Below are 19,663 nucleotides of genomic sequence, written 5' to 3' on the forward strand. Positions count from 1 at the left end.
CAACAATAGTTTCCCCTCTTCTTCTCATGTGTCCTCATGATATTCTAATTCTGCATATGTATCTCAGATCATTTTATATTTGTTTTTATCGCAAATTAGGGAGTTGGGGGAAGTGAAATAAAAAGGAAGCAAATCAACAAATTAGGCTTCTCTTTTACTTTCTTGCCTTATAATTACCATTTCCAGCCTGTTATCTGGTATTCTCCCACACCTCTGAACTGCCTTTACTTTATGCAACAGAACTGCCATGGCTGGCAGAGCTTATACATCTATTGCCCTGCTTTCTACTTGTGGGCAACCGATGTGCCTATTGTAAGTCTCATTAGATTTCTCTGTAATTAGAATGTGAACTCTATATCAAAAGACTATCACAAACATGTGTAAAACTGTGATAGAGCAAAAAAGGGCACTTTACCTGTGTTATTTTTTTTACAGAAACCCAGGAGTACTAGCAAGTACTCCTCAAGACTGTCAAGATCATGAGAAACAAAGAAAAACTAAGAAACTATCACAGACCATTAGAGACTAGAGAAATGTGACAATTCAATGCAATATAGTACTCTGAACAGAAAGAGAACATTAATGGAAAAACGAGTGAAATCCAAATAAAATATGGAATTTAGTCAATCAATATCAGTTTCCTAGTTTTGGCAAATGTACCATCATATTATAAGAAATTAACAATGCGGGAAAGTGGACGAGGAGTATACAAGAACTCTGTACTATCTTGACAATTTTTCTGTAAATCTAAAATTATTCCAAAACAGAATTTTTATTTTTTTAAAATGAATAACTGAAGGCAAGATTTACCACTTGCACACATGTATCCTTCCCCCCATCTTCAAATAAATAAAGAAAAAGACCCATAACTATATTCCCACGTTTCTAGAAATAATGATTTTCCCTATTTCTAGAAATAAGGGAAAATATTCATTCACTTTTCTCTAATAAAGATTGAGAGACTATTCTTGCTTATTAGAGAATTTCCCACATGGAAGAAGAATATTTTTCAAAATTAAAATGATATTTTCAATTTCCCTTTTTCCATCTATGCTCATATCACTTTGGTGCTGTTACAAAGTTAGTGTCTTGAAAAATGTCTTGAAATAGAAGAAGGACAAAACTGAGAAGAGGCCAAAGTAAGGATATTCTAGAAGGGAAGTTGGGTGAAAATAGAGCCAGTTACATAGAAGATGGTATAAGTAAAATGTGATACGAAAAAAATTCAGAGATAGAAGATAGAATAAGACAAGTTGAGGGAAAGAGTGTGTTGGTAGAAGCCACAATGCACATAATTAGAACTTTAAAATGGGATAACTGGGGATAATTGTTGATTTCTGAGCTGGCGAGGAGAGGCTAAGTGAGACAGGGAGACACAGGCCTACTTGCCTGTATTATCTATAAAGTTCCTGAGTGCCATAAATATAACCCTAGAGGGCTACTAGGCAGATCATGCCAGAACAGAGGTCTAGAAAGCATTCTCATTATCTGTGGGTCACAACCTCTCTCTTGGTGATCCCCCACCCCAATTACTACATGTTATGAACTGAATTGTATCAAATTCATATGTTGAAGCCATAACCCCCAGTACCTCAGAAGGTGACTGTATTGGAGATAGGGGCTTTAGGAGGTATGAGTTAAAATGAAGCTGTTAGGGTGGGCCCTAATCCCATCTGATTGGTGTTCTTATAAGAAAAGGAGATTAGGACACACAGAGGGATGACCACATGAAGAGGCAGCAAGAGGGAAGCCATCCATCAGAGGAAATCAACCCTGCAGGCAGGCACCTTGATCTTGGACTTCCAGCCTCCAGAACTATGAGAAAATAAATTTCTGTTGTTTAAGCCACCCAGACTGTGGCATTTTGTTAAGGCAGCCCTAGCAAACTAGCACACTGTGATGCCTTTCTACCTTCTCAGTGCCAAGCCCCACTTTCCCCCTCTGGTCTTAATTTTTTTTAAAAAACATAAAATGTGATGTACCTAATGGATCTTAGAGCTTCAAGGTACTGTATGGATATTAGGCCCATAGTTTTGAGTTGGACCACAGCAGAAATATGTTGTTTCATCATTTCCCTGCATAGCCTTGGAATTTATTGCAAATAGTGTGAGAATTCTATACTTTTGTTTTTATATGAGTGTTCTATATGAAACAATTGAACTAAACACAAAAGCTACTGAAATAAGCACTTACTGTTACTTGAAAACAGTGGATGCTGACCTATTGAGGGGGGGTGTCATATCGCCCTTTGGTACTATGATCGGCCATCTTGCCAAATTTGCACATGCATAAGAATTCATCAACATGTACACACCTTCCCACACAAATTCAGGGAGCTCACACATTCTCTGTTGTCCATGCACATGTGCCCATGGTCCAGGTGCCCCTTTGCTTTCAAGTTAACAATTCTTGTACAAAAAAGTAAATAAGAATCACATAACCATGAAATGGCACAGGCCAACCTACCTGCCAGGGAGAATTTGCAAAGTAGAGGAAGCATCCACAGTGCGCAGGCCCACATTGTCCCCAAGTTAATGCAGGCAGGCTGGGGAGAGAGCTGAGAGTGTCGTCAGTCAAGAGTTAGTTTTCTGTCTCTTTGCAACAACTCAATTTCCAGTGACAGATTATGGGGATTTTGAATAAGAATCCTTTATTTTTTTTAAATATTTTTTACACCCTCCCTGAACTCCCAGCAGAGCCCTCCCTGTGCCCCACCCCACTCCTTGCCATCTATAGGATAGCATGCGTCACACAAAATGCCTTTACCAGTGTACCTGTTGGATTCTCTTCACAGAGTGAGCGTTTTAAGACTAAAGTTTCTCTTATTCTTCTGTGAAGCCTTAGTATTTAAGGCAGTGCCTGGTATATGGTAGACATTCGATGTTCTTTGTGGAATCAATTAGAACAAAAAGACTGCTGGCTTCTCATCTCATCCCAGATGAGATAGTGGGATAATCTAAAGATAAAGCAAATGTAAAAGCGATACCTCATTTCAGGAAGAAATAAATAATGGTACATTTTCATCTGAAAGATCATGATAGGAATAAAAAGAGTTCTCAACAAAATAAATCACTTGAGAAATATTCACATGTAGTATTTCTGGAGAAAACCACAAGGATAAAATTTTCTCATATACAAACCAATTGAAATAGCTAATTAACTGAAAATGCCTAGGGCAATAAAACAGAATGAGAACTTGTATATATAATAACAAAAATACCATCATGAAACAATAAGAGACTGGTTACAAAACAGAAATAGTGAATACCTATTACTCAATGGCAATAGCTATTCTCTCAAGAAAGAGCCATTTTGATGTAAATGAGTACAAAACTTAAAGGGAAAGTGTTTAATTTTTCAATGAAGAATAAATGTGTTCTTTAAAAATTAATTGTAACACTGAAAGTATTTTTTAAAGTCTAATGATTCAAAATGCTGTCTTAATTTTCTCAGTCTCTTAGCCAGAAGACAGGCCTTTACAAGTCCTGAAAGCATCCTGGAAAGGGTGGGAGACCCAGCCATGAAAACTCTATAAAAGCTGGGATGCTGACAGTCTCAATAATTGAATAAATGAATAATAATAGATGCTAAAGCTAAAATTGTTATTTTGATATAGGGCTTTGCATTTTTAAAATCTTATAATATTAAATGTTGAATAAAATATTAGTATATAAAACATTTTAACTTAATGGTAATTATTGCTTGACTCCTTTACAATGAGAATACTCGCCTATTAATAACATTTGTAAAATTAAAATAAAATTTTTTAAAAAATCAACAATACTAAATTACACCCAGAGACAAAGCTAGAAAAGTTGAAGAGGGTGGCCCTCTAGAAGTTGGCACCGCCTGAGTTCTAGCCCTGGCACTCTCATGAATCAGTGGGTGACCTCAGGCATTCTCTTATTCATTCAGCACTGTCCCAGCCACACATTAGGTGCTTGGACTAAAGGACGAGCCTGCCCTGACTTCGTTCTAGTTCAGTGGTTTTTAACAAGGAGGAGGCGGTCAGAGGAAGGAGAGGATGGCAAATCCCAGAGTGAGCTACTGTTACTGACGGCTCTGTGTCATACCCCTCAAGTGGGTTTGAGAAGAAAAAGGGTTGAGAACCACTGATCTACTTGCAGATACAGAAGCATGGAAAGTACCCGCAAATATCACATGGTAAGTGCTGTTATTACAATGGAGCAAGGAGAGCACAGAGCATCTAAGGAGAAGAATGAGTTACTGACTGAGGAAAGCCAACAAGCATTGCTATGATACTGATGCCCCTCATTCTAACACTCACTTGACCTCTAGTACCTCTTCCCCTTCCCCTTACACACACCAGAAGATCACCACAAAGTTGTTGGGATGGTTTTTCCTGCAGGCCCCCGCTAATAGCTCTATCCCCCCTTATTGGAGCTGCCTCCCTCCATCCCCTTATCGGAGATGTCTCCCGCAGGCACTATGGTTAGAGGCCTCCCTGTCAAAACAATGTTGAGCTATCACAGCTGCTAGGGATGGACCTCCCCAGCACCCCAGCCAGATTCCCCCCAACCCAGAGGCCTAAACATATAAAACAAAGTGCCAAACCCCAGTTATTGCTCAGTTCTTTGGGAACAATCCCACTGAGCCCGCTGGCGTAATAAAGCTGTGTTCTCCCTGATCTCTGCATGCCGCTTGAGTCTCTCAGTCCTCGTCATTCTTCTGCAGCAAAGTGACTGCTTGTTGGTAGTATATGCAAATAAGTGTGAGGTGCCTCCTGGGAACTTAAAATAAGTTCAATTGAGAGTTTATCTAGCAAAATCTGTGCACAACAGCAATCCTAACTATCTGTGAGAGTGAATCAAGAACGTTTGGGTAAATATGCAATTGAAGAGCTTGAGTGCACCCCAAACTCCAGACAAGGAAACATGGGTATAATCTCAGACAGCTGGATCTGGAAAACTGTCATTTCATTTAGTTGCAGAAACTTACTTGGCTAATTGTATCCTAAATGGAAGGAGACTTTGAGAACAGGGGTTCTCTCAGAATGTAAAACATTGATGGTTAAAAAAAAAAAAGCAGAAGTTGGCAGTGTTTATCCAGTGCTATCTATGGGAGGAAATGGTGAAATTTTCTGTTACTGGAGTGATATACTCTAAAATAAGGTAACCAACGTTCAGATCTTACCACATCCTTAATGAAAGATACCTCAAAACCCAAAATCTCCTTTTTCCTCTGATTCTGTGAAGCTTTCTCTGATTATTAATTTAGCAGAAGGGGCCCTGAACAAGCAACATGAGCCCGCTTGTCATGAGAAAGGCTATCCTCCCTTTGTTTAAATACATCAGTCTCTTAAAGTCTTCAATGAGGTGAAGCAGTCTCCCCAAACCTGAGTAGTTCTGGGTGCAGCAAGACTATGAACCACAAGAAATTCACAAAGATTATGCTGTGCTCTTGAGGAAAACCACCAAACCATTGCCTGCATTCCCTGAATAATCAGCCCTACCTTTTAGAATGCAGCAGCTTTGAGAATAACTGGTCTTCAATAAGAGGTCACTTCCTAGAAATACACAGCTTCTCATTAGAAGGACTGCATTTGAATACAGCATTTAATGAAGACCTAGAATTCTCAAACAACACTATCAACAAACAATCCATGTTGGACTAACTCTTAGAATATACAGTGATGCCACTTAAGTAACTTGTGGTGTATTTATTTGTTAAAGTGTAAACCTAATAGTAGCCACTGTTAAGAGTAGAACGTCTGGAAACAAATCCAAGCAGTTATTGCTGGCTATAAGCACTGGCTGGGGACAAGGTAAGAGGGGAAAAAAAAAAAAGGAGATACTGCCTCTGCTAGTTGATGCTAAAAATTTTAGCATGTTAAATTATCCCTGCTTCCCCACATCCTGTCTCATATGAGCAAAGCGAAAGAAATAGGGTGTGGCTGTTCTACTCTCTAGCAATCCCCCATTACACACACACACACACACATACACACACACACACACACACACCCTCTGCAAGCTGTCCTTTGGTAATTCAAAAATTCCCATTCAGGGCTGAGTCCTGGATGCTAAGTTTCAGCTAATTTCACTTGTATAAAAATGTACCACTGTGTGATTTTCCTAGGGCTGGCCCTACTTTCATCCATTCATTCATATATTCACTCAACTGGTGCATATTGCTATCCATTCTGTGCCAGGAACTGTGCATAGTATGGCACTAAAAGGATGGGTGATGAAAGAGTAAATTCCAGGGATACCACGCTGGCCAAACGTACCTATAAACTCTAATGCTGGGAGGGAGGAAGCAAGCAGCAAGCTGCCCAGCCTCATTCGGTCCCTTCAAATTCCTACAGACCAGTAGGATTTGGTTTATAGTTTCATTCCTATTGATCAAGTTGAAGGGTCCCCTATTCTCATTCTCTTTTAAATGTCGATTTGGAGCCTGCAGTAATAATAATAACAGTAATAATGACCTTATATTTACAAAGCACTTTCACATATATTTACTCATTATCACCTTCGAGATAAGCGAGGCAGATATTTTTGGTTGACTCTCATGAAATTGCTATTTTCCTAAGTCAAAAACACTCAAATATTGGCAATTTCAGCCTAATAAGTTAATAGTATCTTTCTGTTTGGAGGAGGAAATTGATTACATACCTTGCCCAAGATGAAAGTAAGAGTATCAGCATGGTGCCTATAGTTAATAATACTGTATTGTATATTTGAAAGTTGCTAAGACAATAGATCTTAAAAACTCTCATCACAAGAAAAAAAATTTTGTAACTATGTATAGTGATGAATGTTAACTAGACTTACTGTGGTGATCATTTTGAAATATATACAAATATTGAATTATTGTTTTACACCTGAAACTAATATAATGTTATATGTCAATTATATCTCAATTAAAGAAAAAGTTGTCAGATATGTACATTCAGTTTCAAAGTTTATAAACTCATTTGAGGTGCAGGCTGCCTTCATACAGAAAACATTTTCAGATGGTCAGCAGCAAGATTAGCAAAAACTCAATCATGATGTGATAGTGAGAATCTACAAAGTGCTAATTGCATTACAAAAATTATATCTTGTCTTTCTAAAAATTCCTGTAGAGTTGGTATTATTATCTCCACTTTACACATGTGAAAGTTGAGGCTCAGCGATATTATGTAACTAGTTCAAAAATCATATAGTTTGTAAGTGGCATAGCTGAGATTCAAACCCGAGAGTGTCTTATTCCAAAGCCTAGACTCTTTCCACCAAAATCAATCAGTAGTTATTAGTGATTTACTCTCCCTCAGCCCTCCTGCCACAAAACACCAATACACACAAGAATTTTCCTCTGAATCTCCTAGGTCTAATTTTCTCTAGTCTAGAGTTTCCAGAAAAATAAATCCATTATGTTCATATATTTTCCCCAGCCCCTGACCTCTGACACCCATGACTCTCCCACCCCCACCCTAGAATTTTAAAATATTAGCTACCAAAAGATTGGATGCCCTGTAACTATCGACAACCAGTCTAACAAAAAAAATACTTCATGCGGAAGGTTCTGACCCATAATCTCCTTAAGTAAAGTGGAAAAAGATCGGTACATAATAGAAAAGGAAGCCTAATTTGCAAGGGTTTGAGTTATCAGATTCTCCTAAATAAGTGTGGCACTCACCTCCCTTTATCTGGTGGTGTCCTGTAGATGTCCTGCTGATTCAAAGAATCCACAGGAAAGATGCTGTCTCCCACAGCACAAGTCAGGACATGGAGGGCGATTTGGAATTTATGTACATAGAGATGTGTGAGTATTTCCTTTCTGATTGCCTGGGGATTTTCCTTTCCTTTTAAGCCCAGCCCAAGGCAGGGTGGTACTTAATGCACTTATGCTGGGAAGTGAAGTACATTATTGTAACTACCAAAAAAATAAATAAATCTGCTTCTGTGAGACTACTCAACTTTGAAAGTGCCATAAACAAAAGGAATGACTAAATTTCAAATTTTCTATTCAGGTAGTCTTTACAAATGTGGTAAGGGGTGAAATGCTGAGAATACATATCTTTAGCTTGAAAAAAGAAATATGTAATCATGTAATTATCTTTAAAGGACATGAAGGAAAGAAAATAATAGTGGCTAACTGGGAAAAGAGGAAGGCAGAGGCCGCATCCGGGAAAAGACGAACCCCCAAGAAAGGAAAGTATAATGAACTGAGAGGCCACTAATTCAACAGCTCATTATAATTAATATGTGGAACTCTTACAATGTGCTAGGCATTGTACTGAGAACTTTAATTATCTAATTTAAGCTTCAAACACAATCTATGACATCAATAGCATTTTTATTCCCATTTCACAGATGAAGGAACTAAGGCCAAAACAATTGAGAAATATGTCCAAAGTAAGTGGTGAAGTTACTGGAGAGCAAAAGGGTCCTTTTATCATCGCAGGAAAGCATTTCAAGATGTACAAATAGGCCACATGAACAAAGCCAAACAAGCAGAGGATTTATTAGAATAAAGGAAAAGAATGCACTCCCAAAATAATGGGAGTAGGCAGGACAGGAAAAAGGGCAACCACACCGAAAAACAAAGAAACTTAGGATTATATTTGAAAGAGGGTGCAAAATATTCAGGGGAGGCATCGCAGGCATTCCCAGGGTGGGTCTTTGTTGACCACTCCTTCCCATAGGGAGGTGGGATTCCCTTGTTTTTCCCTTTGTCCAAACTATCATGACAACACAGGTGGAGACTTTTCCCTGCCCACGATGCTAATAGTATTATTAGCTATAGCTACACCTTTTCTTAAGAATGCTCTTCTCTCCTTCGTTTCTCCGCACTTCCTCCTTCCCTTCCTCCCCACTCTCCCGGCAGCCCTGTTCTTTCTGCCTTCAGTAACAGTGAAGCCAGGAATAGAACCCTTAGTTTCCTATAAATCAAAAGGTTAAATTAGATGATTTCTGGAATTTCTTTGAGCACTGTAATTTTACACCCTTTTGTTACGGACAACGTCATAAAGAAATAAACAGACTAAGGAAGAGAGTATGATGTCTAAGAAAAGAAACCCAACCTAAGCTTTAAAACAAGAAATACTTTCCAGTTTCATATGTTTTATGAACAAAGTGACAGAAGCTGTTAAAGGATCTCCTTTATTAAAGGCAATGAGACTAACAAAAATTTGAGAAGGGCCCATATCAGACAGGGAGAGGCTTCTAAGGACCTGGATTAAAGACCAGACCAGAAATAAATTCCTCTCAGTGTCACGACAATCATGGCCAAAGCAAAAAGTCTGTATGTGATGCTGAAGGAAAAGGGTGGACCTAACAATGGCATTGAATTTACTGCTAGGTCTGGGGGTTTAAATGATTCAAGAATCATTATCCATTGCATAACGTGAAAGTGAGTGGTGAGTCTGCAAGTGCTGAGTGAGGGCAGCTGAAGAACTTTGGGGAACTCTAGATAAGCTGATTGTGGAGGAAAATTACTTACCTGAGCAAATATTCTATATGGATGAAACCTCCCTATTCTGGAAATAAATGCCTGAAAGAACTTTCATCCATAAAGAGGCCAAGTCAATGCCAGGTTTCAAGACTTTTAAGAACAGGATACCAGTCTTGCTCAGGGGCAATGTTGCAAGTTACAAATGGAAACCCTCTGTGATCGGGCACAATGAGAGCCCCAGGCTTTTATGCAGATCAATACACACACAGGGCCAGTGTGCCACAGGAGCAATGACAAGTCATGGGTGACCCAGCTCCTCTTCCAAGACGCCCTCCTGAATTGCCATGCCAGTGAAATGGAGAAGTGCTGTTTGCAGAATAACACGCCTTTCAAGGTTTTGCTTCTTGTTAGTAACATTCCCGGACATCCTCCTTCTGTTGGTGTTCTGCATCCCAACGTCACAGCTGTGCTTCTCCCTCCAAACACCACCTCTTTGATCCACCCGGTGGATAGAGGACTTACAGCAGCTTTCAAGGCGTCCTACCTGAGGAGGACCTTTGGCCAGCCTGTTGCTGCAATTGAGGAAGACTCTGAGAAGACACTGGTGCGATTCTGGAAGGAATGCAACATCTGTGACTGAATCGAGAACCTTCATTAGGTTTAGAGCGATGTCACCAAGGAGTGTATGAATGGCAACTGGAAGGACACACTCAGAAGTTTGTCCACGAGTTCAAAGCATTTGCCAAGGATGAGGAGGCTGCAAAAACCAACGAGGCTGTGGCTGAGATGACAAACAATTCTAACCCAGTGTGGGTGAGGACGAGGAGCCCCTGAGGAAATGAGTGATGGCGAGATGTCGGAACTGGAGCAGGAACACATCGCTGGAGAAGAGGTAAGAGAACAAGAAACTTCAGGAGAAGAAGAACCCCTAAGAAAATTCACAGTGAAGGCTTTGGCAGAAGCTTTTGCAGACCTCAACAAGCTCCTTAAAAAGTCTGAGAACACAGATCCCACCACCGAACAGTTTTCATTAATAGAGAGGAATGTTCATGGTGAATTATCTGCTTACAAGCAAATCTATGACGAAAGAAACAAACCAAGCAAACCTCCATATATCTGAAAAGAGTGACATTTCTTCAAGAAGAGACTCGGGCAGGTCCTTCAGCAGGAATTCCAGAAGAAGGCATTGTTACATAGGACATGACAGCTCCACACGTGTTACTGCCCCTGAAGATCTTCCAGTGGGACAGGATATGGAGGAAGACAGTGATATTGATGGTTCTGACCCTGGGTAGGCCTCGATTAATGTGTGTGTCTTAGATTTTAACAACAAAAAAAGTTGAAAAAGTAAAAACTAATAACATGTTTTTTAAAATAGAAAAAAAGCTTATAGAATAATAATATAAAGAAAAAATATTTTTGTATATTTGTTCAATATGTTTAAGCTGTTATTACAAAAAAGCCAAAAAGCTTAATTTCAGTTTATAAAGTGAAAAGGTTACAGAAAGCTAAGGTTAATTATTATTGAAAAAAGAAAACTATTTTTACAACTTCAGTGTAGCCTAAGAGGACAGTGTATACAAAGCCTACAGCAGGGTCCAGTAATAGCCTCGCCTTCACATTCACTTACTCACTGACCTACTCAGAGCAACTTCCAGTCCTAAAAGCTCTGTTGATGGTAAGTGCCCTATACAGGAGCACCACTTTTAATCTTTAATACTGTGTTTACTGTATCTTTCCTATGTTTAGATATATTTAGATACACAAATACTTATTGCGTTACAGTTGTCTACAGTATTCAGTACAGTACCATGCTGTACAGGCTGTGTCCTAGGAGCAGCAGGCTGTACCATCAGCCTAGGTGTGTAACAGGCTCTACCATCTAGGTGTGTGTAAGTGCCCTCTGTGATGTTCCCACCATGACGAAATTGCCTAACAACACATTTCTCCGAATGTATCCCCATCATTAAGTGACACATGACTGTACACTTGAATAAAGTAACACTGAGGTTGGAGGGGAAAAGACTCAATCTGTACAGTCCAGACTTTCAACTCAATTCCACAAACATAACTCAGTATCAGGTCCTGTAATTGGCACTGTAGCAATAGCTGAAGAAGGCAGAGCTCACAGCCAGGAAAAGTTCACAACTTAAGTGGGAAAATAGACATGTCAACAAGATGCTATAAACCCACTGGCAAAGAGGTGTGTACAGTGCTACAGGAACTGGGATAGGGGAGCCAGTAATGCCACCCTAAGGGAAGCAGTGGCTCTCAGAAAGTAACTAAGAGAAAGGGACATTTTAGCAGAATGTGTTACTTAGAAATAAATGCCCCAAATTACAGTACAAAACGACAAGTATTCCTGGCAGAGATGTGTAAGAGCCAGACATTTACTGGCACTTGGGATGGGGCCAGAAGCCATGCTGGTAGCACCCAACTACACCTCCTGTAATGGGTCGAATAGTGGACCCCAGAAGATATCTCCACCCAGAACCTCAGAATATGATCTTATCTGGAAAAAGCGTCTTCACAGATGTAACTAAGGAAAGGATCTCTAGATGTGATCATCCTGGAGGAGGCTGGGCCCTAAAGCTGATGACCTGTGTCCTTGTAAGAGATAGAACAGGAGCAACAAACACAGAGACACACGGGGAAAACTATGTGACCACAGAAGCAGAAATTAAGAGCGATGCATCTACAAGTCAAGGAACATCAAAGATTGCCAGAGTCACCAAAAACAGGGAGAGGGGCATGGTACAAATTCTTCCTTAGAACCTCCAGAAAAAAAACAACCCTACAGACAGCGTGATTTTGGACTTTTGGCCTCGAGAACCATGAGAGAATAAATGTCTATTGTTAGCCACCAAGTTTGTGGTATCTTGTTACAGTAGCCCAGGGAAACTAATACACCCTCCCCATCCCAGGTTACGTGTGATTCACAGGCCAGGCTGACCCACCGATTCTCTCACCTAGGAACGTAGTCAGCTAGATGGTGGTGGACGATGGGGCCATCAGGTCATGGGCACTGGCAGCCATGCTTTAGATGTGCAAGAAAAGAAGGTTTACAAGACAGTGAAGAAAAGCAAAGCAAGAAGCAAAGGTGAACGTCCATGTGATGACAGACCGTTCAGCACTCGACTTCCCAGTTGCTTGTGCAAAACACACGAGACCCTGATGCACTCCCAGCCTGCAGAGACGCCCATAACAGTCCCTATTACATCACTGCAATAATCCACTGCTGATTCAACTTAGATTGAGCCAGTTTTTGTTACTGGAAACTGAATGATCCCGATTTAACAATGATGCTCGGGAGGAACTTGGTTTGAAGAAAATATAAGGAGGTGGAAATAAATGGTAATTACTAAACATATGAATAATGTCAAAGTGTAAACTGATCAGAAAATAAAGGTAACCGCTAGGAAATTCTAGCAGTAAAAAGGCTCTCTGAATAAAAAGCAAACAAGTTTTCTTTTACGATATGGCATGTTGATTGTTCCAGGCCCCAGTCTAGATATCCAAATCTGGGGAGAGGATTAAAAAGGAGAGAGTGTCAAGTCGTCAAGAAACTGAACAAGCACAGTTTAATTGACCACCATTTATTAGGTTGGTGCAAAAGTAACTGCAGTTTTTGCAATTATTTTTAACCTTTTAAACCGCAGTTACTTTTACGCTAACCTAACACATCGCTCCACTGGGAAGTTCTTGTGGTCCCTCTGCCTTAAACCAGGTCTCGATATCTTATATGCTGGCTCAATTACTTGATTCCTTCAGTCTCTAAACATCTGTTATTATCCACAAAGACTGTGGTTGGCCCTGCGATACAGAGACGAAGATCTCAGCCATTAACAGTCTGTCAGCTCATCATATGGTAGATGGAGAAATGCGCAATCATCACACAAGAAAAATCCAGGAGTTAGGAAAACATAGGCGTGTTCAGGGCAAGCATTTCATTTTGCCTGGGAAGTTCAAAGAAGGCTGCACAAAGGACCCAACATTTGAGCTAAATCCTGAAGAATGAGTAGACAGACAAACACCAGTAGAAGAAGGCAGCAAAGGGCATTCCAAATACAGAGACTGAGCAGCCAGGAAGGTGGAGAGAATGACACTCCCGAGAGCAGCGAGTCCTTGGACATGCCAACCGTCTTCTTCTCTGCTGCCCGGGGGTCCAGAAATCTGCAGCAGCCTTTTGTTTGAGCCTCCCTCCACAGTGAGACAACCCCCCACATCTGTGCTAATCCACCAGACCCTTAATCATCCCAGGGGGCCATTCCACGGGAGGAAGTGGAACAGGGGGAGTCCTTCTCTGGTTCAGACTCTATACAATCACAGTAAGTGATAAAAGGCTAGACTGTCACTTTCACTTTGGCTTGTTTCATTCAGTATTTCAACAGCTGGCAGCTCAGCCTTCTCTCCAGCTCAGCTGAGCTTCTGTCACAGCTCAAGTCAAACAGAATGCAGGAAAGCAATTTGAACACAAAGCATGAGAACAGCCAGAGGTTCTTAAATCTATCAGCCAGCCAGGATTTTTCCTTATTCTTGTTCTCTGTGTACTCAAGCAAATGTTGAGCAACTGCTACTCATTAAACATGGAGTTGGGTGTGCTAGACATGACAAACCTCATTAATCAAATGGGAACAATTCACAACACTGTAGATACATATTTGGATGACAAACTATGTGGTTCTTATGAAAAAGGAATTCAGGGAAGGGAGGAGACCTAACCGGAAAATAAGCCCTAGCATGATTTTTCAGGATGATATCCCCTGAACTGAAGCCCTAATGCATCTTTTGAAGCAAAAATTAATATAAGACATGGTCTTATTTTGGGGGAAACACAGTACGAACTACAGTAATTAAGGAAGGCTTCGTGAAAGAAGTATGACTTAAGTAGAACATTGAACTAGTAAAATTCGGGTAATTAGTGGAATGTAAGATTCGCATTCTCAAAGAATATAAAGAGCCTTTTCTTCACACTGAGAACATTTTGCTGGTTAGACTTTTTTGTAAATTAGATGTGTCTACCCCTGTAACTGCAAAATGGTTTCCTCTGCAGAGTGACATGTAATGGGATGTATGACTTTTTTTTTCAGGATTTCAACTTTAATTATTTTACCTACATTCATTTCCCTTTAGTTTATATTCCCCAAATCCAAACCAATGGATTACAGAAAGGACAGCTTAAATATTTTCCCCCATAGTGGTTTACCAATTCCACTGTGTGACAATTAATATGTAATATTCAGAGTTGCCAGCCATTGGGCTGGAAAGAGGTATAGCCAGTCTGGTCTAAATAGCTTCACAGTGAATTCTTATTAGATACAATTAAGTTTGGGAAGCAAAGATGTGGCTTTGGAAGACTGGCTTCCCTCCAGCTGTTCCATTAAATTAGCTTATTTATTAACGTCACTTTCAACTCTGAATACTTTAAAATAGGTTTGATATTTTCCTTTTAATTTTTTTAATTGGGGAATATTGGGGAACAGTTTTTCTAGGGCCTGTCAGTTCCAAATTGTTGTCCTTCAATCTAGTCATGGAGGGCACAGCTCAGCTCCAAGTCTAGTTGCCATTTTCAATTTTAGTTGCAGGGGGCACAGCCCACCATCCCATGAGGGAATTGAACCAGCAACCTTGTTGTTAAGAGCTTGAGCTCTAACCAACTGAGCCATCCGGCCACCCAGGTTGGATATTTTCAAGTCACAAATATTTCTTGTGTACTTTCTTATTGCCTTCCTAGAGCTTACAATCTAAACTCAGTACAAATTGTATACATCTAAACTCACTGTCAATATAGAAGCCACTAGCACCACGTGGTTACTGAGCACGTGAAACGTGGCTAGTGCAACTCAGAAACTAAATTTTCAATTTTATTTAATTTTATTAATGTAAATTTAGATTTAAAAATAGACTTGATTCAGCAGCTATTGGAAAACTTTTAAGTATGTTTGGAACAACTTGGGTACTTGAATTTATATGGGGTGTGTGAATCATAATTTATTATGTATTTTATTAAACTGAAATACTGATCAAGTCTTTACAATGAAAAACAGTACCCAAATTGATATGTGAAGTAATTGTAAAATGTGCATTGGATTTGGTAAAACAAAATGTAAACTATCTCAATAATTCTTATATTGATTACATGCTGAAATGATATTGGGGGTATACTGATAACATTTGTGGCTCACATTTTATTTCTATCGGACAGCACTGCTCTAGAGCAATAATTTGCCCAAGGAAAGCTTTAACACAAGGCTACTCAAGAAGCTCAGCTACACCTCAACTCATGCTCATTTTCTCCCAGTGCCCTCTCTTCTTTCTTCCCTTGTTTTCTTCTCCTTCTCCCCCCTCTAATAGTGATGTGCACTGGCCTCTTAAGAGCTAGGAAGATTAATGACCTAGCGTTTAAATGATTCAAGGCAATCTGTCTCTTATTGTTGGAGGATTTTAATTACAAAAGAATAGTGGAATGATTTAGCAACTCCAATATATTAGGAGTATATTAGTAGCTCAAGGGAAAGGTGTCAAAGAAACAGCTTTGCATTTCCCTGTGGACATCTTAGAAGTAGCTTTCAAATAAGTCACTAAAAACTACTTAGACACATTTTTAAAGTTTTAAAATTGCAAGGTCCTGAAATATTAATGAAAGATAAAGTAATCTTATTACCTTATTCTAAATTAGATTTAATTTATAAATGATCAGAGATTAGATAAATAAAATTATAATGGAGAAGTGCTTTCACCAAAGCATTTTAAGCCATCACAGGATGGATTTATTGTTATTATCATCTGTACTTCTGTGATCAGTCTCCAACTCCTATAGCGCAGTCAAGCCGTAGAAAGCAGAGAATGGAAAGGTGTCTATAAACCCTCTTAGCAATTTACACAAATTCCTTGCTATTGGAAGCAGATCAAGAAGTTAGTCTTCGTCCTGACTCAGCTTAATATAGAAATCCATTGACTGTTCCTGAGAACACCCATTTCATAAGTATTGGCAGAGAGTGCTCGCTGATTCATGGGCAGAAGGCGACATTTTTCAGTCTCCCACAGTTAGATGTGACTAAGTTCTCAGAAGTGGGATGTCAGGAGAGATGTGTACATCATGTCCTTGCCTGACCCATGAAAATCTTTCATATGTCCACCTCCTCTCTCCCCTGCCCCCACTCTTTTCTTTTCTCAGGTTTGATGAAGAGAAGCACAAAGACCTTGCAAGTCATGTATCAGAGATTGTAGGGCCACTTAAGTTTTGGGGACTGTAAAAGCAGCTAGCGTCACTGTAATTGAGCCTAAGAAGAAACCCTTATCACAACGCTTGGTGTCACCACTAAGCAGCAAGATAGCACCCCATCCCTTGATTCCATCTTTTCTTCTTCCCTTTTACCATTCCCAGGTGTATTGCTTGCAAGACTGTGAGTGGGGAGACATGTAAACAGGCTAAGAAAGAGAAAAATGGCCAACAGGCATGTGAAAAGGTGCTCAACATCACTAATCACCAGGCAAATACAAATTCAAACCACAGTAAAGGCCGGAATAAAAACACCAACAATACCAACTAATGGAGAGGGTAGAACAAATGAAACACTCTTACAATGTTGGTGGCTGTGTTAAAGGGTACAACCATTTTTGGAAAACTGGGTGTTTCTAACCAAGTTAAACATATACCTACACTATGATCCACTCCTAGGTACACAGCTAAGAGAACTGAGTGCTTATGTTCACCAAAAGACTTGTAGAAGAACATTCATAGGAGCTTAATTCATAATAGTAAAAAACTGGAAACTCGAATGCCCCACAACAAGAAAGTGGAAAAACAATTTGTAGTATATTCACATGACAGAATACTGCAGAATAAAATGTAATGAACTACTTATACACGTCATATCAATGAATCTCACAGATATTATGTTGATCAAAAGCCAAACCCAAAAGAGAGCACACTCTATGATCCCATCTATATGAAGTACAAGAACAGGAAAACCTAATTTACACTGATAAAAATCAGAATAGTAGTTACCGTACAAGGGAGTTGACTGGAAAGGGGCAGGAGGGTGATGAAATATGACATATCTTGATTTGGTGATGGTTATAAGGAGTATACATAGGTAAAACTAGAGCACACAGTTACTAAGAGGTTGAGCTAAGGTTCAAACTTAGGTCAATTTGAGTCTTTTCACTACAGTAGTGTTCATTTTCCTACTGAATTATACACACAGATGAGAAAACTCTGTTACTACTTAGCTTACGTACATGATTAGCACCACTCTGTACATATTTTATATATAATATCCACACTGTGATAAACTATAATTATTTTGGCACTGACACAGTCTATATTCTGCTTCAAATGCTGGTATTAACTTTGTGGCATTATCTCGACAGTAATTCTGTTTATAGAATTGAAATAAATTATTGTAACCATATTTTGCACCATGCCAAATGACTGGTAACCCAACGATTCAGCTGAAGAATAAACATGTTAAGATGAAACTGTCAGAACTTGCATTGCATTTAACTGGGAAGAACACATCGCTGATTAGCATGTGTGTCATGAACACATCTCCAGCAGTGAACATCCTAAGAATGATGAAACAATTGATAGATGAGGAATATAGTAAGATGCCAAGATGGTCAGTTAACAAGCATCACTTATGCCTGTGTGATATTTATAATAAGCGTTTCAACCACTACCGTCGCAAATGTGATCTCTTGAGTTCTCAGCTACCTAACATTGATAAAGCAGCTTATACCATACTAGAATAATACGTGAACATTAAAATACACGTGCACCAGCATTCAGCTATGATACCCTGCATTCCTACACAAGGCTTCCTCTCTTTAAAAATATTTTATTGCAACTGCATGCACTGTGTGACTTCATCGAAAGACCCAATTACTGTCTACCTTTTTATATATAAGCAAACCAGGCCTAACACAGATCCCTCATAAGAGTATGCACCACACAAATCAACAAATGAAGCCAATGTTAAGGTTACTCCAATGATTTATTATGAAGAGTTATACCCACCTTGTTATACAGGAGCTTCTCTTCCTGCACATAAAAGTTTTAACTGAGTATTTTAAATGTTTTGATTTCTGTTACATTTTTTAATCCCCCACACAGTAACCACCCTTCCAAAACTAAGACGAAAATCAAATTAAAATAGATCTATCCAACACTGTGGGATAATAAGTTCATATGTTCAGAAGGGGAGGAAAAGTTGGTTTTTGGTCCTGAATGGTGAAAAACAATCCCACAAACACGACTCCAAATCCAGAAAACACTAGCTGATGGAGACAAATCTTTCAAGGAATTCATACACAAAATCCCCCACAGAAAAGTAAATTCCAATACCCTACTTTGACAATCATCCCATGAATTACAGCAACACAGTTAGTGAATCACTTAGGTTAAGGATTAAGGAATCGTAAATCGCCAGCCCCCAAACTTGAGATGTCATTTGCTCGCTTCAATGTCCAGTGTCTGCAGGGTCATGGCACATTAACTGCTGTTCCCGCTGCTGACATGGAATTTCTCATGGCACCACCACGGGTCTCTAGAGCCAGAGTCTCAATCTGCGGTTCCCCAGCCCCTTAGGATGGGCCTATGAACGGATTTGAGAGATACGGGCAAATTCCGGAGGTTGTATGCAAAACTTAAGTCTATAAACTTATGTGATCCCAAATGATTAGGAACTGAAATTCTAAAGGGAGAGCCCAAGGAAAGCCCGCACGGTGCCAGCCCACCACAGGTGCGCCCCCTGCCACTCACCTGGATGCGATCAGCAGGAGCTCCGCTGGGCAGGGACCCCTTCACAGCTGCTCAGCCCGGTCCCAGAGCCCCAGAGGACCACCTTCTCGCTCCAACACGCCCGGAGGAAAGGCTCCCGCAGCTCCACGCCCTCGCTGTCATTACAGCCCAGGAGCAAACGCTGCCAGGTTGGGAGGAGCGCGAGGACCACCAGGTCGGGGACGCCCCTGGAATCTGCCTCCTGGAGCCCAGACGCAGGCGGAAACTGCTTCCCGGTACTGGCAGCTTCACGGTGGCCGCAGTCGCACGCAGCTACCCAACTGCCGAGGCTCGGCTCTCTCCTGGCCGGATCGTAAAAGGCAGCGCCTCTCCTTACCGCCAGGGCCTCAGGACACACGGCGAGTGCTTTCTGGACTCACTTTTACCATGGAGGCGCCGAGCACCCAAATTGCCTGCCAACAGTGAGCACAGTTGCTTTTCCGATCACAGCATCACTCATGCTGGCAAGTGGCTCAACTT

At 40.2% G+C, this 19,663-nt stretch overlaps 1 protein-coding gene across 1 annotated transcript in view; it reads right to left on the minus strand.

The window, feature by feature from the left end:
* Nucleotides 1–19,289, minus strand: part of IL31RA (interleukin 31 receptor A) — a 60,593-nt gene extending 41,304 nt beyond the window's left edge. The window contains exons 1-3 of the mRNA XM_074328940.1: nt 19,166–19,289; nt 2,775–2,956; nt 2,467–2,545 (exon numbers count right to left, since the gene is read on the minus strand). Coding sequence (XP_074185041.1) covers nt 2,467–2,521 — 55 coding nt within the window. The 5' untranslated portion in view covers nt 2,522–2,545; nt 2,775–2,956; nt 19,166–19,289. The remainder of the gene's footprint in view (nt 1–2,466; nt 2,546–2,774; nt 2,957–19,165) is intronic.
* Nucleotides 19,290–19,663: the final 374 nt, after the last annotated feature.

This window comes from Rhinolophus sinicus, linkage group LG03, assembly GCF_036562045.2.
Source record: "Rhinolophus sinicus isolate RSC01 linkage group LG03, ASM3656204v1, whole genome shotgun sequence".
NCBI lineage: Eukaryota > Metazoa > Chordata > Mammalia > Chiroptera > Rhinolophidae > Rhinolophus > Rhinolophus sinicus.